Source organism: Elaeis guineensis, chromosome 5, assembly GCF_000442705.2.
Source record: "Elaeis guineensis isolate ETL-2024a chromosome 5, EG11, whole genome shotgun sequence".
Lineage (NCBI taxonomy): Eukaryota > Viridiplantae > Streptophyta > Magnoliopsida > Arecales > Arecaceae > Elaeis > Elaeis guineensis.
Window position 1 is genome coordinate 117,227,758 of NC_025997.2, and position 24,620 is coordinate 117,252,377.

A 24,620-nucleotide genomic window follows, 5' to 3' on the forward strand; every position below is an offset into this window, starting at 1 on the left:
TGGAATCTTATCTCACTTAGCAGACTGAATTCGAGAGGCTACAGGATGGTAGCTGGTGGAGAAATCCTGAGGGTGTTATGCGGCGATAGGATTGTGCTAGAGGGAAAGAAGGAGAGCAGAGGACATTATTACCTGGTGGAGAGCCCAGTGCGAGGTGGAGCTTCGAGAGCCAGGTGGAGCCCAGAGCGAGGTGGAGCTCCAGGAGGTGGATCGGGCACGAGACAGGAGACTCAGGAGGACGAGAGGCGACGTCGCAAGATGAGATTCCTATTACCGCAGGATGATGCCCTGAGCAGGTCTCAGGTCAAGAGGAGCACAGCATACGATGGAGATGGGATCGAGCAGCCTGGCTCGACTCCCATGTTTGCCCATCTATGATCAGCAGGCGATTGCCCCAGGGCATGGGGGCGAGGATATCCAGAAGCTCTCGAAGTTTAGAGGAGGCCGAATATTGAGTCGAGGTGGAGATTGTTAGGATTTGATACCTCGAGATTCAGCCCACAGTGAGGTTCGCGGTGAAAAATGAAGTCCAACGAGATCAAGGTCACCCAAAATGGAGCTCAGATGGAAGAGATACGAGCTTTTGAAGTCGGCACGAGATTCGAGGCGGTGGAGGACCGCCGGCGGTCGGCGGCGGTCGGCGGCGGTGCGGCCGCAAGCGGCGGCACGTGGGATGTGCGACCCAGGCGCGCGGGCGGCCCAGCCGGGCACGCGGCCTAGGCGGGCGCGCGGCCCAGGCGGGCGCGCGGCCCAGTCGGGGCATGGCCCAAGCGGGCACGCGGCCCAGCCCTGCATGGGCCCGCGTGCAGGCGCAGCCCAGGCCTGCGTGCGCGGGCTGGCCCAGGCCCAAGCAGCCTGCCTAGCCCTTTTCTCCAGTCCATCGTGCATCGGGCGGTCCACGGGTGGGCCTGTGGACCGCGTGGGTGTTTCCTACGTATTTCTCGTGATCCATGGTACTATTTCATAGATCGAAGCACGATCGAACGGTGTGGGTGGCTCTCGATCTTGATCCGACGGTCTAGGGGTTATTTGGGTTGATTAAGGAGTCCTAATCATGGTCTAAGTCATGATTAAGACCTATAAAAGGCTCTGTACACAGAGAACAGAAGCGTGGTTTGGTTTTTTTCGCACCGTATGAGCCGTACAGAATTCGAGAGAAGAGAGAGGTGGAAGCATTGAGAGAGAAGGAGCAGGAGGCTCCTGGACAGCGATCGCAAGGCACTTCAGGGGTTCAGGGGGTCTTCCAAGAGAGAGAGAGCTTTTGTGAGGAGAACTTCTAGTGAGAGAGAATTGGGTGTACAAGGGTTGAGGGTGAGGTCTCCTCTTGTAATTTTTTTTTTCATAGTGAAGTTTGCATGCCCCATGGAGACGAGCCCTTTTGTGGCTGATCCACGTATTTTGATTTTTTTTTTTTATTTTGTTTCTTCTTTCTTCCTGCTGCATCGCGTGGTACTGAAAAGATTTTGGGAGGTGGTGTCCTTGGCCAGACATCCACCCAACACTATCCTTAAGGACTTCTTGCTTGAAGTCTTCAGATTTCTTATAATCCTCGATGGCTTGACTTAAGGCCTCCTAAGCAACCCTTGTTGCTTCCTTTGTAGCAGCTGACTCAGCAACGACCAATGCTAGCTGTGTTTCGACTGCCCGATGTTGCTCTCACACGAGTTCCAGCTCATAAAAACTGTCATCTCATTCCCCTCAGAGTCGGTTAATGATGTCCTTCTTTTGCTAAACCCGAGCTTCTTGGAACTTGGTAGACTATTGGACCGATCCAACTCGATTTTAGTTGACTCCAACTCAGCTTTCAATTGGGAGATTTCTTCCTTGTGTTTCTCCTCCAGTGCAGTCGCCGCCTGAAGAAGTCTGATGGTAGCTTCCTTGTCGGTATTTGTGGTGGCAATCTTATCAGCATATGACCGACGAAAGTCTACAAGCCCTCGAAATCCTCTCTCTCTATCGCTGATATGTCATGTACCAACTATAAAAAAAAAGGAAGTTAGAATGACAAGGCACAAATAGAGGAAAAGTGAACAGATAATGAAACACCGACTTACACTAAGGATTGTGGGGTAAAATGATGAAAATATTTTGGACACAGTCCAATCCCTTCTATTCTCTCGCTCTGATGGGATAAGTGCAACCTCTAAAAGCTTTCTGGCCAGTCTCGGGTCACCCAGGGCTGATTCACTTGCACGCACTCGAATGTTGCAATGTTCCATAAAACCTTCTGGAACATTTTCACCAGCTCCATTAAAAACTCATGGCACTTCTCCATAATCTTGGGCAGATGATTGATTGACTGGCACCATCATCTGTTCGGAGGTAGAAGAGTGCCGGGATGATGACACTGCCTAAGATGTCATCGGTGCTGCACTGGTTGGTGGTGGGTTGACGATCGCGATGTTATCATCGCGATCGATCGAAGGGGCTTCGGCTATCGAAGGGACCTCTAGAGCTGCCAATACGATGATAGGATCTGTGCAGGCTTCAGATGCACCCATCGAGGGCATGTCAGTTCGAGCCTTCTTCGGATCCCGAGACAGACCTGCACTAGCAATAGGTCTCTTTCCGATGGCATTCTGTTGAATCTTATCTATCGACAGATGCATACGTACAAAGAAAATGACAACGACTTTAGCCACAGTTTTGAAGTTAAATCGAAAAAAAAAGGCTGAAGTAATGCTATACCTATAGAGGGCACCAAACTAAGTCTGACATCATACAAATTTGGCTCTATCAATAGCTCTCGTTGCTGAGGACCTCTATATCTTTCAACTAGAGGAAGTCTTCACAATCGACAACATCGACTTAGCTATGATCATTCAGGCTCATCTTGGGTTCACCCCAAGAAGAAGAAAAACCCTGACTCAAGGAGGAAAAAATAAAAAAGAATTGATTCTTCCATCTATGGATGGAAAAACTAAGGCCGGTTATCAACTGCAGACCTTGTCTTAGACCAAAGAACCACCAACCCTTGGTCCTAGGATGGGGATAACGTGTGAAGAAAGCTTGAGAAAGAGACAGTCTGGGATTGGTCGGGATCATGTGGTACAACAAAGCAAAGTTAATGACTAGCCGAATGGAATTTGGCATAAGCTGGGCAGGACATATTTGATAGCAATCAAAAAGATTTCGAACAAACTTCTGAATCAGAAAATGAAGACCGGCTCTAAGATTCTGTATATAAACCGCAAGTTGGTCAAGAGGAGGGGAGTTCACCCGACCATTCGAACCAGAAGCATAGAGCCGAAACTGCTCTGGGACATGATATCATGCCCGTAGTTGACGGACTTCGGATTCGGTCACAAAAGAAGCTTTTGTGGCCGGACCCAAAAGGGAGTCATCAGTCGGACCAACCGACCGATCATCCCGAGAAGGCACAGGGTTGGAAACTCTATCTATAGGTCCATCTTCCCTAACCTTAGTCTTGCCTTTCTTACTGCTACTGGCCATGTTAATGGCAATAAAACTTGACAAAGAAGGAGAGGAGGTAATGACAAAGAAACAACAAAGGGAAGAAAAGAAGAAAGCCAACCTGGGAGCAAAAGCTTGATAACATGAGGAAGAAGAAGAAAATGATCCTAAGCCCCTGAAAGTCTCAGCAGCCGCAAGAGAACTCTCAGTTGTAAGAGGATTGCAGATAAATTACAGTAGGAGACCCAAATAAAGGAAAGTAACCTTATATATATATAATCCATCGATGGTCAGGATAAATTTGATTAAATCCAGACGTTCCTAGATCCTGACACGTGGCAACGTCCGAACCAATTATCTTTTGGATCTTTTGATGCATGTACCGTCAGATTGAGACACATAGGCACAATCCACGTGAATTGATAGGAGCCAACAACCATCGGACATGTGGTAGCTCCCAATCGGCTAAAATCAAATCAAATCAGATCGTTCCGCCATCCGATCGATTGCAATATTAAATAATCATCTCCTCAATTCGACACTCTAATGATAATCACACAATTATCGAAATGACTAAATGACTGACGATTTTATTTTCAAGAAAATCATTAATATCCAAGCTAAAGCGACCGTAGAATCTAGCACAAAATCAAAATAGAAGATATGTAGACTCCCATCATCCAACATGTCGAGTCACCTTGGACTTGAGAGTGGAGGGCAACTGTTGGGATAACTAAATTGCTACCTCCAATTCACACCCAGTACGTGGCGTCTCCCGATTCAACATCGGTACTTGACTTTTTGTCGGATAACTGATGTTAGACCAATTGGCCCAATCTGTCATCGAATGCTTCAATTGGTCAAAAGGGTCCATGATTCGGCTTACCGATAACTTATCGGTATGACTACTCATCACACTGACAACTTCTCAGTGTTTCAAGACTCAAAGAATGACCGACAGTCTATCAGTCCCTCTCTTAATTTTTTGATTATTAGTTGATAACTCATGGAAAGCAATCAACACAACCCGACACATCCAGTCAGTATCTATCATGCTATCGATGGCACTATCGATGACTTCAACATGAAATATAAGAGACCGACCATCCAACCGATATATCAGTCTTACCAACTTCTAGTCAATATATGAGTATCACCGACCCCTGGTCGGCATCTCAGAAATGGCCAGCACAAAGTGCACATAACGGCCACATTCCACGATGATTAGTGGGTATTAACTAGCCACTCCATGATCATATAATGCTGGGATAAGTGGGACCTCACATACTTAATTATTTTCAAACGGTTACCAACAACTCATCTATAAAAGGGCGGTAAGGAAACAACGATGGTAGGCCTATTCTTAGTATTAACACTGCCAAATTTATTTTTCAACTCTCTGTTCGATCACTCCTCACTAACTTAAACATCGGAGGGTCCTCATCGGACAATATTCTGATCAGTGGACTTCCTTTTGCAGGTAACCCTTGATCAAAATCAGTTTACATAGGGATTGGCCACAACAATAATAGTATTATGCCAAGTCATTCTATCCATCATTCTATTCACTGTCCAAATATGGCAACTAGATGTTAATGTAATTTATGAAGATTGGTTACTTGATCAGGTACACAGAAGATTAGATAAATCCTCAACCATCATATTAATGCCATATTAGACAGCAACTGAAGTAGAGATGAATATAATTTTCTTTTTTATATGCCCAATCGATGATTTAATAGCGCCCTCTTGCAATAACGATCCCTTTCAAAAATATTATTTGTAGACTATAATAAATATTATGTTAAAAAAGAAAAACCTAGTTGTAAATTTTTGTTTGAGGTCAGAGATTGATAGTTATCATAGACATTATTTTCTATTGTGATAAAAAATAATAACCAATCATGAAATCATAACGATGTTGTTTGTGCAAATTTTCATTGATTAAAAGGAAACTTATATTTTTTGCAACTCTATTGTTATTGATATTATTGTGGTTGTTGTTGTTTGGAAAATCTATAAATAGCATGCCATACAATGCAAGATAGTTTTTTATAAATTTGGTGAAAGAAGATATTTTAGCTTTCCCATCTTCCTTGGATGTTAGTCTAGGTTTATCTATACAAGCATGACAAATATATGCATGGTTTCATGGAATGGACAGCTGAGTTTTATTTTATTTTATTTTATTTTCGATGAAGATGGTAGAATAGGAAACCCATCAAACCGTAAGACACTTAACGGTCGGAACCGAGAAAGCACCGTTGCGGCCGGTAACCAAGCGCGGGACCCATGTGCTTCACTACTGGATAAGAGCGGGAGGGAGAGCAATCCGAAAGCTTTATACTTCTCCTCCTACTCTCTTCCCTTCTTCTTCTTCTCATGGCCACCGGTTCCACCGCTCCCGTCTCCCATCTCCTCTCCTCCATCCTCGCGACCTCTGCTCGATCCCCCTCTCTCTTCACCTCTCCCCCCGAATCCCTCGCCATCGCCATCGCCTCCTCCAATCCGAGCAGGCCTTCGCAACAGCTCCGCAATCCGATCGCTCGCCGGCGAGAATTCTTCACTGGGATCGCTTTGGCCGCGGTTCTCTGGAAGGATCCCTCCACTTCGGAAGCCAAGGAGGTCGAGGTCGGGTCCTATTTGCCTCCGGCCCCCTCCAATCCTTCCTTCGTGGTCTTCAAAGCCACTCCAAAAGATACTCCCGCTCTCCGTGCCGGTAATTTCCTCTTGGAGCCTTCAATTTCTTGTATTGGTACCACATAATGATTGAAATATTTGTTTGATTGATTCTTGTGGAATGGAGATGGTGTGAATTGGTTTTTATTTTGGGGAAAGATTGTAAATTTGGTAGAAAGGAGTAATTTTTGCATGGTATCTTTGATTTTAGATGGTTTACTAGGTCTGGAAGAACAGTCCATGGAAGGCGGTAGATCCCATTATTAGTTCAGATTGTTTGAGCTAATTGCCGGATTCCAGATCCTGTATTTTGTTCAGATTGTTAGAGCTAATTGCGGATTCTGGATCCCATAATATCTAAGAATGTTTGAGCCAAAATGACAGAAACCAAACATAAAAGGAAAACAAAGATTCGTTTTGTTGGGATAGATCCCCGTCACTTAGCCGACTACCCAGCCTTCTCGTATTTGAGCCGACTAAGGAAGCTTCACCGACTAAGCCACCTTCAATCAACCCGGCTCAGATTGACGAATTCCGACCGGCAAGGTCGACACTGGGTACCGACGTGGATTCCTAGCCAACTAAAGTTTGCTCCTCTTGGTCGGCACCAGCTCGACTAAGATTAATATGCCATCCACGGCTTTTGGCACCCAGCGGTGCTCAGCCTGTGATCGAGTTCATACTCGATTAGTGGCTGACTATGCCAATCGAGGATAAGACAATCCAAAGGTCCCATTTAGCCGACTTCGACAATACAAGTCTCAGCCGACTAGCTGAGCACCGAACATGACCATCATACGATTTTGACAAGCTACATTAAGATCATGTCACTCAGACACCATACTCTAGTTGGATAACTATGCACCGTGATGGGATACTACGATTTCACTAAATACGTTCACAGGATCATTAATTATACGCCACACCCGACAGCATCCGTCGCCATAAGCACATTGAGTAGAAGGCACACTCGCCGTCAGTATTTAAAGACGCCCACACGGCATCATGCAGTATTGTATGACAGGATATGATTGACATGATCATCTGTTCTCTCACCATTCATTTTACTCCCTCTATAGATAGAGGTAAGCGAGGACCTCTCCAAGTAAGTAGGCATGCGCACACTATTTTTACGATCCAGAGACTCTGTCACTCTTCCCTCTTGAACCACCTCACTGACTTGAGCGTCGGAGGGTCCTCGCTGGAGCCACCTCCGACGGGACTTATTTTGCAGGTTCTTCTTCTCCAGTGCCGAGTGCAGCCCAGCATCATCTCTCTCTCATCCACATTATCATCCTTGGTCTCGACCTTGACTATGTGTATCTTTTCTGGTGATGGCACGTTATCTTCTGGCGATCTCACGGTTCGCTGACAAGGGCAGCCCTTAGTCGGCTTCGGACAGACTACCGACTATCCATCGGAGTAAGGCTGCAACAGTTTGGCGTGTCAGGTAGGGGGTGCATCGAGCAGAAAAAAATCTTCTCTCTCAAGGACCTCCATGGCCAAGACAAGGGCATAGAATGTTTCCACAGGTTCTGTTCGATGCTCGTCGTGGAGTGACGTGCCTCCGACGATCCGTGGAGAGCCGAGTGCTTCGTGATCGCTAGTGACAATGGATCCTGGGTTTGCTGCCCTTATGCAGCAAGTGAAAACTTGATGGAGGCTGTTCAAGATCTCCAACAACAACAGCGGCTGGAAGAGGTCGAATCGTGTGATGTGCCTTTCAGGCGCAGTCACTGATCGTGATCTCTAACCTGCCACTCTATGCGGCACTCCCATCGAGCGAGTTCTCCACCTGCCCGACGGCCACCTCATTCAGAGTCGCGACGCACTTTGCATGCCGATTCCGGTGACCGCCGGTCTCTACGTTCCCCTCGACAAATTCGGCACAAAGGGAAGAGGCCGCAATCACCATCAATATCTTCTTCTTCTGGGGAAATTCTACTCCAAGCTACTTGCGACATTCTGATGTGTCGCAACAATGGCTGGACAAGTACAATCGAAAACTGAAGGAGATAGATCGCTGTCTGAAATGGCTCCAGATCAATCATCGGGACTCAACCAACGAATTTGGTGTCAGTACGAGTCCCCATTCTCAAGATGGATCCTCAACGAGCCAATTTCTAGTGATTCAAAATGTCGCAAATTGAGCCGTACGACGGCTTCACTAACCCACTCGACCATCTTGAGAGCTACAAAGCCCTCATGCTTCTACAAGGAGCATCTGATGCCCTTCTCTGTATTGCCTTCTAGATTACACTTCGAAAAACTGCCCGAGCGTAGTACTCAGGCCTGTAGTCGGGAAGCATCAACTCTTTTGAACAGTTTGAGCAACTGTTCGTGGCATATTTTGGTACAAATTGGAGAGTGTCCAGAACTACTGACAGCCTTTTCTCTGTCCGACAGCAAGATGGGGAGTCTTTGTGGGAGTTTGTGGCACGTTCCAATACTACCACCTTGGAGGTCAAGGACCTCGATGAGGTGACGGCCATCGCGATGATGAAGTGGGGACTCCGAAATTCTAAGTTTACCTATTCTCTGGACAAGATGCTTCCTTGATCCTATGCTGAAATCTTCGAGCGTGCATAGAAATACATCCGCACTGAGGAAGCTGTGACTGGCCGATGCCAATTCGAGGGAAAGGGCCAAAAGAAGAAGGTGAGAAAAGGAGGAGTTTCTGAAGAACCTAGTCGGATCCATACCGAGGAGGCTCCACCTTCCCGACTAAGCCGGAAGCTCTAAAACTTTATGGGCAGGTATAACTCCTACACTCCTCTAAGTACTCGATCCCAGATTCTAATGGAGATAGAAGGAGAAAGCTCCCTTCATCGACCCCCGCCAATGAAGATGAAATCTCATGATCGGAAGCGGTATTGCCGCTTCCATCGCAACCATGGGCACAACACAAAGGAGTGCCATCAACTGAAGAACGAAATTGAGAACCTGGTAAGGTGGGGGTATCTCGAGAAGTATGTGCAGGAGCGACCTACACAGCTACCTTTCGATCCATCTTATCCGGGATTCGAAAAGGAGACTCACGTCCAACCGACGGCGGGCGTGATCAACATGATCTCAGTAAGAACCGAGGGGCAGATGACTGCAGAAGCACTTCCAAGTGCCAGCACACTGACAACGACATCATCTTTACTGAAACAGATTTGCAAGGAGTTCAGACTCCTTATAATGATGTGGTAGTTGTATCAATGATAATTACCAATTATGATGTAAAAAGATATCTTGTCGATAATGAAATTTTCGCTGACATGATTTTCTACCACTGTTTCTTTCGAATGCAACAATTTTCCGCTAAACTTCTCAAACCTGTTAATGTTCTTTTGGTTGGATTTATAGATGACTAGGTTAAAGCGGAAGGCGAGACCGAACTCCCTGTCACGATCGGACAACCACCTCGTCAATCAACCATTCACCTCAACTTTCTCATAGCCCGAGTTCTGTCCACCTATAACATCATCTTGGGGCAGCCCAGATTGAATGCACTTCCAGTAGTCGTCTCAACTTACCATCTGCTCATACGTTTTCTGACAAAGAACGGACCCGACGAGATGCGAGGAGACCAACAGTTGGTCCGATAATGTTACTTAACAATTCTCAATGGAAAAAGACCGACTGAAGCTCTCCTCATTGATGATGGGTTAGATCAGAGAGAATCGAAAGTTGGGGAGGACCTGCGGAGCAGCTCATCTCAATTTCTCTATACGGCGGAGACTCGATTAGAACCATTCAAGTTGGATCTTCACTAAGCAAGAAACTGCGAGAGGAGCTGATCGATTTTCTGAGAAGAAATGCCGATGTCTTTGCCTGGTCTGCTTCAGACACACCAGGCATTCCTTCAGAAGTTATTGTCCACCGACTAAATGTCAACCTCGACTATAGACCCATGAGGCAAAAGAAAAGAAGCTTCACTCTCTAGCGACAGAAGGCTATTGATAAAGAGGTCGACAAGTTATTGACGATCGACTTCATCTGTGAGGCAATCTATCCGGATTGGCTCGCGAATGTAGTTATGGTCAAGAAAACAAATGGTAAATGAAGGATCTGCATCGACTATACCGATTTGAACAAAGCTTGTCTCAAGGACATGTTTTCGCTTCTCCGAATAAATCAGCTAGTTGATGCAACATCGGGACATCAGCTACTCAGCTTTATGGATGTCTTCTCTGGATTCAATTAGATCCAGATGGCGTCCGAGGATGAGGAGAAGATGGTGTTTATCACTGACAAGGATCTATACTGCTATAAAGTTATACCGTTTAGCCTCAAGAATATCGGGACAACATATTAGAGATTAGTCAACAGTCTTCAAAAATCAGATCGGGAGCAATATGGAGGTTTACATCGACGACATGCTTGTAAAAAGCACTGAAGCTACCCTCCATATTAGTGACCTAACTGAAGCTTTCGACACCCTGAGAAAGCATCAGATGAAACTAAATCCGACTAAGTGCGCTTTCGACGTCATGTCGAAAAAATTTCTTGGCTTTATGGTGACAAAAAGAGACATTGAGGCCAACCCTGAGAAGATCAAGATGGTTCTCGATATGAAGCCTCCTAATTCTCGAAAGGACATTCGAAGATTGGTGGGGCGTATCGCATCTTTAAGCCGATTCATCTCCAAGTCTGCGGAACGATGCCTCCCTTTGTTCAAGACCCTCAAGAAAATGAAAGACTTCACTGGACGAAGGAGTGTCAAAAATCCTTCGATAAGTTAAAGCAATACTTTAGCTCTCCTTACCACTTCTGATGAAACCCAGCACCGGTAACGAATTACTCATGTATGTGGCAACCACTTCAGAAGCTGTCAGCTCAGTGTTGGTCCAAGAAGAAGACAAAGTGTAGAGGCCCATCTATTACATAAGTCGAGTGCTACACGATGCTGAGACAAGATATTCAAGAATTGAGAAAGTCATCTTCGCGATCATAACGACTATTCGGCGGTTACGGCCCTACTTTCAAGTGCATTCAGTGAAAATTTTAACTGACCTCCTCCTGAGAACTGTACTTCATAGATTGGACACCTTGGGGAGAATGACGAAGGGGGTGGTCGAACTCGATACCTTTCTTTTATCCCAAGGACATCGATGAAATCTCAGATTTTCACCGACTTCATCGTCGAGTATACTCCGATCGACAACGACCAAGTGGAAGACAACTCTCCAGAGGATACTCAAGAGCCTGCATGGATTTTGCATGTTGATGGAGCTTCAAACACTCAAGGCTGTGGTGCGGGCCTAATTTTGATCAGTATTGACGGGATGGTGATTGAGTATGCTCTTCGATTCAGCTTTAAGGCTTCAAATAGCCAAGCAGAGTATGAGGCCCTAATAGTTGGACTCAAGATTGCTGAAGATGTCGATGTGAAATGCCTACGGGTATTCACTGATTCACAACTCGTCATCAGACAGTCCTAAGGAGAATATGCGGCCTGAGATCCTATTTTCTCCAGATATCTATAAAAGCTTAAGTCTCTGCAATCATATTTTGATTACTTCAAAATTTCTCACATCCCTCACTCTAAGAATGCTTGAGCCGACTCTCTGTCTCTTCTCGCTACTTCTGATTGCGAAGAGTTTGAAAAAATCTTCATCAAGCATCTCGAGAGTCTGAGCATTGACTCGGAGGAAGAAGTCTGTCAGGTCAAAGTCAGATAGGAGCTGAGTTAGATTGACCCATTCATCAACTTCTTGATGGACGAAATCTTACCGACTGATCCTGCTGAGGCACACTGACTAAAGAGATTGGCAACTCAATATGTGATCATTGACAATCAACTCTACAAAAGATTAGCATCTCTATCCCTGCTCAAGTGTCTCCGACCTTTCGAGGCCGACTAGACCCTTCGGGAGGTGCATGAAGGTATTTGTAGCAACCACTTGAGGGGCAAATCACTGTCCTACAAAATTCTCCGGCAAGGATATTACTGGCCGACTATGCACAAAGATGCATACGACTTAGTGCAGAAATGTGACCAATATCAGAGATTCGCCAATATTCAGAGGCTTCCATCCAGCCACCTCATGGCCATTTCGACATCCTGGCCATTCGACCAATTGGGTGTCGACTTACTCGGTCTATTCCCGCCTGCTAGCAGATAAAGAAGATTTTTCATAGTAGCCATCGACTACTTCATTAAGTGGGTCGAAGCTGAACCACTGGCACAGATAATGGAGTAGAAGACTATCAGTTTTCTATGAAAATCTATCATCTGCTAATTTGGTCTGCCCTGAGTAATCATCACCGACAATGGCCGATAGTTCAACAACATCAAGTTCGAAAAATTTTGTGGGAAGTATCATATTATCCACAAGCTCACTTCGGTCAGGCATCCTCAATCTAATGGGGAGGTTGAAGTGACCAACAGAACGATTCTTTAAGGCCTGAAGACTAGAATCAGTCAAGCTAAAGGAAGTTGGGTCGACGAGATTCATAGTGTCCTGTGGTCTTACCGAACAACTCGGATCCCGATCGGAGAGACTCCATTCAAGTTGGCGTTTGAAACTGAAGTCATAATTCTAGTTGAAATCGGCCTACCATCAACCTAGATGGAATACTACGATGAATCAACCAATTCGGACAAGAGATGAGCAGATTTGGATTTGCTCGAGGAAACTCGAGAACAAGCTCGACTAAGAATGGCCTCCTACCAACAAAGGATAGCACGATATTACAACTCCCAAGTCAAGCCAAAAATCTTTCAAGTAGAGAACTTAGTCCTCAGAAGAGCAAAAATTTTTAAGCCCACTGAGCAAGGGAAACTATCTCCAAATTGGGAAGGTCCTTATAGAATCTCGACAGTCCTGTGACCAGGGGCCTACAAAGTTGAAAAGTTGGATGGCATTGAGATCCCTCAAATTTGGAACGTTGAGAACCTATGGATGTACTATCAATGAGAATGTCTTCATCAAATAAAGGGGTCTTTCTTTCTGTAAATTATGTGCCTTACAGTTCAAATTCTCAAAAAACTACGATACAACCGCTCTCTCATCAGCTTGTACCCGACGAAGTGCTAGTCGTCTCATACCCGACTAACGAAGATGGAAATGGGCTCATTCCTAACAATGGGTGGGTCCCTCAACTATGAGTATGCCTGTCGAAAGCTACAGTGCCAAGTTGAACGTGAGACCAAGGCAAAATCATTGCATTAATCGGCTAATGCCCGATTACCGAAGCTGCATGGTTCGACAACCGTCACTATACTCGCAATGGTCCAAAGGCTGCGAGCATATGGGCTGTGGTCCATCATACAATCCGACGAAAATAAGCTACGGTAAGTCAGTTCAACACTGACTAGCCAAGGATCTACTGATCTTAAAACCTCCCATAAGTTCCCACACACCGAGACAATCTGCAGCGAACGATCTATGACTACGACTACGACTACGACTTCGCTCTGACGAGTTTGCCTACAAAAGCTGACTATCTGACTTGGAGAATTTTCTCAAGCTCATTAATTTGGCTACGATCTACTCGGTTTGCTGCTTCTTACCAACTATCTTACTTTATTACCGATTACAAGACTTAGAACATTTTATCAAATCTATTAGTTTTGTCGTGACTTAGTCGGTCTGTCATTTCCATCTGACTGCATTGCGATTTTACCGACTTCATTACTTAGTCAATTTTATGGAAAGATCGCTATAAAAGAGAAGAAGGAAAGCATGCATAAGAACCAAATCAGACAATTCACAAATTAAAGAAAAGAAGATTTCATTTCATTTTATTTTGAAGAGTTCGTTACAAAATAAAGAGAAGGTACATGGCTGAAAACCGAAAAAAGTACACAAGGAATTTAAGAAGTCGGTTGGGGACGGTCCTTCTTGGCCTCCGCTTCCTCATCGTCTGACTCGTCTGATTCCTTATCGGGTTGTATGGAGCTCAAGTCTACCTTGGGCACGAGGCAGCAAACTTGCTTTTTGCATTCCGCGAACCGCAGCTGGAATGCTTCTGCATCAGCATCAGTGAGCTCGTCCTCGTACTCCTTGAAATTCTGAAACTCGGCCAGTGCCCGAGAAGCAGCTTCTTGAGCCCGAGTTTCAGCTTTCTAGGCCCGAGTTTCTGCCGCTGTCAATTTCTCTTGAAGTTTGGTGGTAGTCTTCTTGGCCTCCTTGGTAGTCTTCTCCACCTTCTGTGCCCTTTCCTTCTCCTCGATGAGGGTGCTCTCAGCCGACTCCATCTTCTTCTGATGATCGGCCTACAGCTTCTCGAACTCCTCCTTCTCTTTCCTCTGCTGGGTCATCGAATTTGCCAACTCGGCCTCCAGCAGAGATCTTTTCTCTACTCTTTTTCTCTCACTCCTTGACAGCTCGGAGGAGCTCGTCGAAGACCTCGGGCCATGTGCGAGCGGTCTGGGGTTGATCCTCCAAGTCATGGTTGATGTGAACAGACTTGATCAACCCCTCCAACAATACTGTAATGTCGTGGATCATCAGCAAAACAAAAAAATGGCTAAGTCACCTATTTGGCCAAAAATAATTCAGAAAAAAAATTGAATAAGGAAAGGTTGGATACTTACCTCGATCAACGACATGTAAGCATCCGACTGGATCTTCAAGATCGGATGCGTCTTCCTAACTTCCCAGTCTGCAAGAAGCATAACCAATCTCGCCAACTCCTCGATAAGTCAGCGGCCTTGAAGCGCCTGATCGGTGGCTTTAAAGCGTATTCCGATCGTGATTGTCGGCTCCCCCGAAGGCATGTCTGGATCGTAGTCCGCAGTAAAGTGGGAAAGCATCGGTGCCTTACCCTTGTCGGCAGCTTCCCGACTAGCTATCCGACTTCCTTTGGACCCGGCTTGGACCGGAAGGGCTTGGATCGCTTTTGTTGACCTTGCTGGCGCTTCGACAACTACCACATCATCGTCGGTTGAGGGAGAAGCTGCAACCATGATGACTTCAGTGGAAGGTGGTGGAGATGAATCCTCCAGTGGAACTCGGGGCGGTGATGACGGTGCTTGGGGCGGCGATGGCGGCTGCATACTTTTCGATGTCCAAAAGGGAGACTCCTCTCTCGGCTTCTTTGGTGGCCGAGATGGACCGCCAGGTTCGGATGCTGTCCTGGTCTTCTTCTTCTGGACTGCCTCCTTTAGAGATCCCGCCATAACCCGCATGCCTGTATGAATACCACAAAAAGAGAAGAGAATCAGTCTACGAGTAAAGCGAAAACTACAAAAAGTCTACAGGAAAGAAGACTATCGAGATGGCTAGTCGGGCTGATTTTGGCATTGTAAAGGGACTTCTCCTTGAGCAGCTCTGATGCGTGGGGACCAGGACCTCGAACAGCTTCTCATATGTCTTCCGATCTTCATCCAGGATTGTGTCGTTTCTATTCGAAAAAAGATTGGGAGTCGTCCAGGTCCAATTGAAACCCCATGGATGGTCGATAGCAATGTAAAAGAACTTGCTCTTCCACCCGTGAATAGAAGAGGAAAGCTTTTTGAAAAGTTGTTGTCGGGGCCGAGGATAGAAGAACTACCATCCCCGCTCTCGAAGATGTTTCTTCAAAAAACAAAAATGGTCCGGAATAGAGAAACTTGGGGTTCAACCCAAAGAAGATGACAAAGAACAATGAAACAAGCCAAAATACGGATGGAGTTGAGAGCAAGTTGAGCAAGAATGACCTCGTACAGGTCGAGAACATTGGCAAAAAAAGGATGGATAGAAAATCGGAGTCCCGATCGAAGGAATTCCTGATAGATGGCAATATAGCCATTAAGAGGACGAACAACCCGGCCTCCTTCACTGGGCGCCATCAATCGATACTGACTAGGGATGTGATAATGTCTCCCTAGTCAGTCAACGGCCGACTCAGTCAACTCAGACCTCTCTACAAGAGGTCCAGGTGTTCTCGACAGTCGGCTGTTCATCCGACTCGTCTGGATCCGACTGATCCTGTCGAGAAGACACCTCATCGGGCTCATCCCGAGTAGTCTCCTCGGTCACCTTCTGGGCGGCTGAAGCTCGAGAATTTCAATCACCGACTGGATTCTCATCTCCGGACTCTCTACCAGTAGAAGCCATGAAAAGGATAATAGACCGAAAAAGGAAGAGAGAAGGACCAAGAAGGAAACCTTTGAGAAAGAAAAGAGGGACCGGCAGTAACGACGACGGCGACAGAAGATCGGCATCGGAGGGGATGACTCATCGATGGCCAAGCTCTCTGCTAAGAAAGGAGAATGACGAACTTGAGGTGGAGCGAAAATAATGAAATCAAAAATGGGAGGAGGATTGATCCCTATTTATAGGTCCTCTTGACGGTCAGGATCAACGTCGAGTACCATGCCTAACTCGAAGATCATGACACATGGCAGCAATCTCGGCCGATGATCTCAGTGCCCATTCAATGCACCGCCGCTCAGATCTTGCCAAGTCGGCTCAATCTGCATGATCACAAACTGCACCAATGAGCGGACGACATACGGATGACTCGGGTACGCATGCTCATTATTGCTCTGCTAGTCGATCTTTGGTCATTAATATGAAGGATCATCTTGAGCTCTGTGGCATTTATTGCCATGCCATCCGCGAAGGGACGGCACCGCCGCACGTCCTATGAAAAGACAAGATGATGGTCCACCCCACAAAGTAGCAATCGAGTGGCGGTCCGCAAAAGCAACTCGGATCTGTTAAAGACGAACTCCATTCGTCCGACTGACCACAGAGTCGGACTCGAGAGTTGGGGGGCAAGTATTGGGGTAGATCCCCATTACTTAGCCGACTACCCAGCCTTCTCGTATCTAAGCCGACTAAGGAAGCTTCACCAACTAAGCCACCTTCAATCAACCTGGCTCGGATTGACGAGTCTCGACCGACAAGGTCGACACCAGATACCGACGTGGATTCCCAGTCGACTAAAGTCTGCTCCCCTTGGTCGGCACTAGTTCGACTAAGATTAATATGCCACCCACGGCTTCTGGCACCCAGCGGCGCTTGGCTGTGATCGAGTTCATACTCGATTACGACCAACTACGCCAATCGAGGACGAGGCAACCCGACGGTCCCATTCTGCCAACTTCGATAATATGGGTCTCAGCTGACTAGCTGAGCACCGAACATGGCCATCATACGATTCTGGCGGACCACATCAAGATCATGTCACTCAGACACCATACTCTGGTCGGCTAACTGCGCATCGTAATGGGATACTACGATTTCATTAAATGCGTCCACAGGATTATTAATTATATCCACACCCGATAGCATCCGTCGTTATAAGCACGCCGAGTAGAAGGCACGCTCGCCGTCAGTATTTAAAGATGCCTATGTGGCACCATGCGACACCGTATGATAGGATATGATCGACATGATCACCTGTCCTCTCACTATTCATTTTATTTCCTCTGTAAATAGAGGTAAGTGGGGACCTCTCCAGGTAAGCGGGCATGCACATACTATTTTTGTGATCCAGAGACTATCACTCTTTCCTCTCGAAGCACCTCACTGACTTAAGCATCGAAGGGTCTTCGTCAGAGCCACCTCCGGCGGGATTTGTTTTGCAGGTTCTTCTCCGACGTCGAGCAGAGCCCAGCACCATCTCTCTCTCATCCACATTATCACCCTTGGTCTCGGCTTTGACCGTGTGCACCTTTTTCGGTGACAGCATGTTATCTTCCGACGATCCCGCCGCCCGCTGATAGGGGCAGCCCTTAGTCGGTTTCGAACCGACTACCCACTACTCATTGGAGTAAGGCTGCAACACGTTCTCCCTCCAGTGAATAGCCAAGAGCCATGCAAGGCGCTCGGTTGGGAGATAAAATGCTGAATGAGTGGAGGCATTAACAGGATTATGATGGGAGTGAATGAACATTAAACCACGTTAGAGATACAAAGAGAAGCTGAAGAGTGGAATAAGTGGTCAACTTAAAATGACAGACTATTACTATATATCTGACTGTTAAACAATGAGAAGTTTGCAAACATATTTGTGTGGCAATCTGAAGGATGATGCACATGGTGGTGTGATGACTTGAAGACTAGAATGAGGATATAAATTGCACCTGATGCAATATTGGGTCCACAGAAATTCTAAAGCATCAAATAATTGTGAAAATGCACCTCAGTTAGGGCAGGTGATCGAACTGTGAGTTGAAATTGATGACCTCAAAGAAAATTAATTATTATCAAATTAATGGAACCAAGGAAAGGCTCTATTATGAAGTAGAAAATGGAGAACACAAAATAGACTTGCAGGTAAAAAACTTGGTGGCTGTAAATGGTGGAAAGTATGAGCTTCATTTGTTTAGAACAGGGGAAAAAGGAGAGCAAAGAAGGGCAAGCTTACAAGGATGAGGTTTCATAAGATTGATGGTGGCTTGATCAAAGTGATTGAGACAACAAGAATAAGCAGTATCAAGCTCAGAAGGGACTACGATGGATACTTCAGAAGAGTTCATTGCCTCCTGAAAACTTGACTAGCTTCTGTATGGTGCATCTAATGCCTAAAATAAAGAGTAGTATCTTTTTATGATTTCGTGGTGAGTCAAAGTTCAAATAGGGAATGCGTAAATGAAATAGATTGAATTGGAAAGAGGCTGATTCATAAAGTGAATGAAGCCATCTTTCCTTCTTCAATGGATATGATAATGTCTCTAGCAGTATATATGCGAAAACCGCTTATTTAATCTGAAAATATTAAGCAAGCTATACTAAATAGATGGTTATGCTTATTTACATAGATAATTTGTCATTTGGATGCTTCTTATGTGCTTTTTCTTCTGATAATTTTCCTGAAGCGATGCTTCCTCAGTTTACGTGCAGATTTGCTCTATGGCCACCCTATGTATGTACATATGTATGTGTGTATGTAGTTTATGTAGGTATGTAGAATAAAATAACAGAAAAAGAGTTGTAAGAATTGAGAGATGAAAGAGATAAAATAAATGGATGAGATAAAATCAACCTTCTTTAAATTTCATGGAGACCAACAGAGTAGGCGAGGGTAATAAGAGAAACATAGGAACATCATTCGAATAATTGAACATGTTTCCAGTGAACCTCTAAGAAATGTAACAGACAATATAAATCTGTTATAGCAGATGCTTAGAACTTCATTGATTAATGATATTACATGTTAGTTCATTTTCAGTTACCATAACCAAGAAGTCAAGTTAATTTATTTTGACTGGTTTCATGTACCTCACTCCACCATTCTTTGCTGTGTAGCGCCTTGCCAAATCTTGAGGGTCTGAATCTTTTTTTGCAGGTCTTCTTAGATCTTCAGAACCTTGCACTGAATTTTAGGCCTCCAACTTTATCCATACTACTGATTGCAATTCTTTCAGTAAATAAATTAAGGACCATATCAGACAATTCTCAATTACTATTTTCCTATATTGATTGCTGATATTCCATTACTTCGTTACAGTGACAATTTGACAATGAACTGAGTGTTCCTTTGAGATTCATGACTTAAAGATAATAATTTATCCTTTCTATCAGATGTATTTTTATGAAGTTGCTAGTGTTGTGGCCATTAAAAGTTTGGCATATCAAATTTCCATCCATAGATTGGAAACTGTCGGCATATATAAGACAAACTACCCATGCGTGCCTAAGCATTGTAATCTGCATGTTGTGTCCCTTTCTATGAGTGATCAGCATAACCTTGTGTCTTTTAATATGACAGATTTTCTTGCTTACTTTGATGGACAGTGTCTATCCTTGCTTTCCCATTGCCCCTTCCTGTGTGATGTATTTCTGGTTCTATTTGCATGTTTATGAATCTTGAGAATCTAAGCTTTGCAGGCAATGTGCAACCCTATGAATTTATTCTCCCTCCAACTTGGAAACAAACACGAGTTGCTAACATACTATCTGGAAATTACTGCCAACCAAAATGTGCTGAACCTTGGGTGGAGGTGAAATTTGAGGATGAAAATGAAGGAAAAGTTCAAGTGGTAGCTTCTCCATTGATACGTCTAACCAACAAACCAAATGCCACGATTGAAGACATTGGAAGCCCTGAGAAGGTGATTGCTTCTCTCGGACCATTTGTTACTGGAAATACATTTGACTCAGATGAGCTCCTGGAAACTTCAGTCGAAAAGCTGGGGAATCAAACGGTACTGTTCTTCATCATTTTGGCTCCCTTATCAAATAGCTTTTGTGCTTTCTCACTTACTTTATTGCCTAGACCATTATGCTGTGTAAACAAGACAGTTCTTGACATATATCAACATTTGGGTGGTTTTTTTAAACCTTCTGATCTATTGATGGCATCATTAAATGTGTCTTGGTCAGCATATCAAGCCAATTAAATGTTCGTAACCCTAGTTTCCTTTTTGGACTTTTTTCTGGGCAACACTGTTGACAACATTGAACATCCAAAAAAAATAAATGTATGGCTTTGGCTGTAATGACTTGATTATGAAGAATGCAAGTGGTCAATTGTATTACATTAGGATGACTAGTAAGATCTAGCTGTTAAATTTTCATTTTTAGCAAAAGATATTACTTGACATTGGAACATCCTCCTCGCACAATATCAAGGCTAGCTAAAGAATGGTAGTTAATATATATTAATTCCTGAAAGAGTAGAACATATGGAGTTGCATGTGTTTCTGGAACTAAAATATCAAGCCTCATAGGTTATAGGTGAGAATGATGGATAGGTGAGAATGATGGAACAAAGATCAAGGAGAACAATTTGAACCAATTTGGCTTTGGTGGCTGTTTTCTTGCTCAAGTGCTGGAAAAAATTGGAGAGATGAGAGCATTAACACATGGTTTCTTTAGACTTTAGAAAACACATTAGATAGTGTTCCAAGTATGGTTTGCCGTACCATCTTATGCGAGGCATACTGTACCATAGCGGGAGGAAACTGGTATGAAACCCCACTTTGAGTTGATACAAGCTCCGTACGGAGGTGCGTACCAACCTATATTGAAGCATACTGACCTATACCGAGATAAAATTGAGAAAAATGGTTTGGGAGCTGTTTCAGCATAGGATGCATATCATACCATATCGATCATACTATACCAAACCAGTAAGGTACCGATATGATACCTGGTACCAAGATTGTGGACCTTGATCACAAGCATTCTTCTGATAGCTTATATTTCATGAAGTTGTGCAAAACAAGAATTTTTAGGTCGCGAAGGATACATGGGGAAAGGAGGTTGGCGCTAAACTGGTTTCTATTTAAAATTGCTCTTGACGAATTGGCTGTTAATACCAAGGATCAGGTTCCCAATTCTCTCTTTTTGTGATCAAATGGTGCTTATGAGATGGAAATGGGTTGCATATCATATCTGGATCTGTGGTATAATGCTTTGAAGTTTGAAGTATGAGGGTCTAATATATATTAGTAACTCAAACCTGGAAAGAGAATGGATGAACATAATCAACTGAAAATTTATAGCCTTCAATTCATGGATCTATTATATGGAAAAAAAGTAGAGAACCTATAACCTTTAAAAGTAGTATAGAGTTCAGAAGTGCTTGTGTAATGTTTTGCAGTCATCACCCTCCTGCAAGGCTTTAAGAAAAATTAAATGCCTAAACAATACGGCCTACAATGTCGTATGGATTAGAACGTTTGGTAGTAAAGGAGCATCAAGGCATGCTAGCTTAGTGTCTTGGAGATGGCAATGTTCAAAAGATGCCTGATACAAGTAAGAAAGGGATGTACTTTCCATAGATACATACATACATTAGAGAAAGAGCTGAAGTTGCTTATATTGAGTATCGAGTGGTGGAGAACTGGCTAAGTGGGGTAACAGTATGTGCATGCAGATCAAAGGAGGGATAAAAGGGAGAAGACTTTATATAACTTGGATGCAGAAAGCATGATTTGCAATTGTTTGAGTTGAGGAAGGGTGTAGCCCTTACAATCAATATATACAGCAAAGAAATTCATAAACCAATCAATAATATCTGAGGATCATTTGTTGGTAAAATTCATGATTATTCCAGGAAAGGACTAGATATGCCACCAAACTGGATGAAATAAGTGATTCCACATTTGATGGAAGAACTAGTAGGCTGACATGATGATGCCCTATTAACGGTATGAACCCAGATATAATTTTAGCTTTTGCCTCTCTAAACAACCTCACAGGGTAGGGAAAGAAATATCCAAGAAAATTGAAGTGGGAAGACTGTTTTTGTTGCTGCTAATTCCACTGGCCTATTCCAGCCATCAGCTGGCCTCCAGTGTTTGAATGAAACCTTCCTATCAAGTCCTTAGTGTGGTCAAAGAAACACCTGGTTACCACACCCAACACAACTTTACCGTCTCTTGTCAAAGGCTAGAAATTTGAGTATGGTTTGCCAATTTTTATACTTTCATTGTAATCAATCTTCCTTTCTCTGCTTGCTCTCTTTTATGAATTTGACGTCTTATTTCTCTGGCTCAAAAATGAATATTGACTTTTAGTAAGGCAGGCAGTTCACCATGCTGTAGTGCACCAGATTGCAAACAAGAGGTTATTTTCCTTCTTGACATGCGAACATTTCCTTCATCCTCAGAATCTCTGCATCTAAACCTCCTGATAGCTTTATCATTTTTATGGAGCATTTTGACTAGAATCTGACCGCTGCTGGGCCAATTATCAGGTACATCAGCTAGCACAAACTGATGAAAACCCAATGTCAAAAGCATCAGTGAAAGTTTTATCTTGCATCCACTATATTAAATCTCTGATATTTCTGGTAGCATGTAATGCTCTGATTGGACTTATCTCTACTGGAATGGCAGATTTGTCCATTCTACTTCTTAAGTTTTTGCATGCATGTTGCAGTTCTTACCAGGAAGGAAGATAAATATTTGCTGATAATGACTCTTCCCTGCTGTGAAATATACTTTGCCATCTTTCTTGAATTATCAGGTGCTCAAAGATCAAATCCCTCTGAATAAAACTTATGTATCTTCGCCAGTGAGTGACTGACTGCAAGACCTGTCAGTACAAGACTCATGATTCATATCCTTGTGCGGTTCCTTTCTCATTGACAATCCTTCATGAAAATCTTTAAAGTTTTTGAAATCTCTTTGTTCTAACGTCAGAATTCAGTGTAGTAAGATGATGATCTGTATTTTGGAAATATCGGTCCAAATTAGTAGGCTTTGTCTTACTGTTTATACATCGAAAGGACTCTCTTTTTGTGTATTCTTGTCTTCTTGTACTGAAACATAACTAAGATGTTGTCCCTTGGTTCTCTGAATTTTGTGATTCTGTTTTAATAAATGTTCAAGCAACTTAGCTATTAGTTGTGTTTAGATAACAGATCCAACTTCCTAATATAATCTCATTGGCAAGTGCAGTATTACAAATATGTGCTTGAGACTCCATTTGCTTTGACGGGGTCACATAATCTGGCAAAAGCAACTGCCAAGGGAAATACGGTCATTCTATTTGTAGCAAGTGCCAGTGACAAGCAGTGGGCATCCTCTCAGAAGACTCTCAAAGCAATGCTGGACTCATTCCAAGTATAACATGAAATCAGCGATCCCTCAAAAAGGGTAAGAGATGGAAAGATGTCTATTGTCTACCATCATGTCATTAATTTTTGTATATCTAGATCACATTTAATTGGCTGAGGTGCGCTATGAGTTTGGATCTACTGCTAGATTTCTTATTGAGGGAACTGAAATGACCCCATTGTACAGATATTGAATTCAATTCTGAACAGCTTTGGCTGCTAGATGGCACAATTCAATTCTTCTTTGTTTTCATGCTATATGAATGAATGCTTTCCTTGCAGAGTTAGAGCCTCACCAACATGGCTACAGGATGGTACAATTTGATTATTGTGTAATCTCCTGCCTCAACAAATTTTTCCTCAAGCCCCAAGTAATCTAGGAATTAACAAAGTTTACTGCTTTGGCAAGCCAAGTTGCATTGATATTTTAGTATAATGATCAAGATTGTCCACACCGATTCGCTCATTAAAAATATTTAAATTGAGTGGGCCATTTTAAAGTGATTCTCTTTTACAACTTCTATGTACAATCACAGAACACAGTCATGATATTCACATAGGTTGGCAGGCATTACTAACATGACAAGTATTGATGGAAAATCTCATGCATAGAGTATGCTTACATGCCCCATATTTGATCAATGATCAGAAACTAATTTTCTATCAAGACTTGAATATAATTTGGATCCTTTATTTTTTTTATTTTTATTTTATTTTATTTTATTTTGAGTTTCATGTAAAAACACTCATTCCATCCACAATGTACTCCTAAGAGCCTATGCTTAACATATTTACATAAGAAAATAATGAAACTTGCATGCTTCATTTATGGATTAAAGTTATGTACCTTCCATGGTTAATGTAGTTGCGCTTGTTTCTCATTTATAAAGAGACTACAGCGTTTGAAGCACAATTGCCCATAGTATTGACAAACAATATATTGGTCAATAACTGGAAAAAAGGAAAAAAAACCCATTCATCAGACATTAACTCTTCTTTATCTCTTATGCCCTTGAATCCCTACCCTAGCCATGGTCGTTATCAGGTACAGATTTACGGAAGATAAGTACATTTGCAACTGTCTTCATCTA

General features: G+C 43.7%; 1 protein-coding gene across 1 annotated transcript; it reads left to right on the plus strand.

The window, feature by feature from the left end:
- The first annotated feature begins 5,762 nt into the window (after positions 1–5,762).
- Positions 5,763–23,810, plus strand: LOC105033338 (psbP domain-containing protein 6, chloroplastic). The gene is made up of 3 exons (XM_010908099.3): positions 5,763–6,133; positions 19,851–20,167; positions 23,372–23,810. The coding sequence occupies exons 1-3, from the start codon at positions 5,797–5,799 to the stop codon at positions 23,540–23,542; spliced, it is 825 nt and encodes a 274-aa protein (XP_010906401.1). The 5' UTR covers positions 5,763–5,796; the 3' UTR covers positions 23,543–23,810.
- The last annotated feature ends 810 nt before the right edge of the window (positions 23,811–24,620 follow it).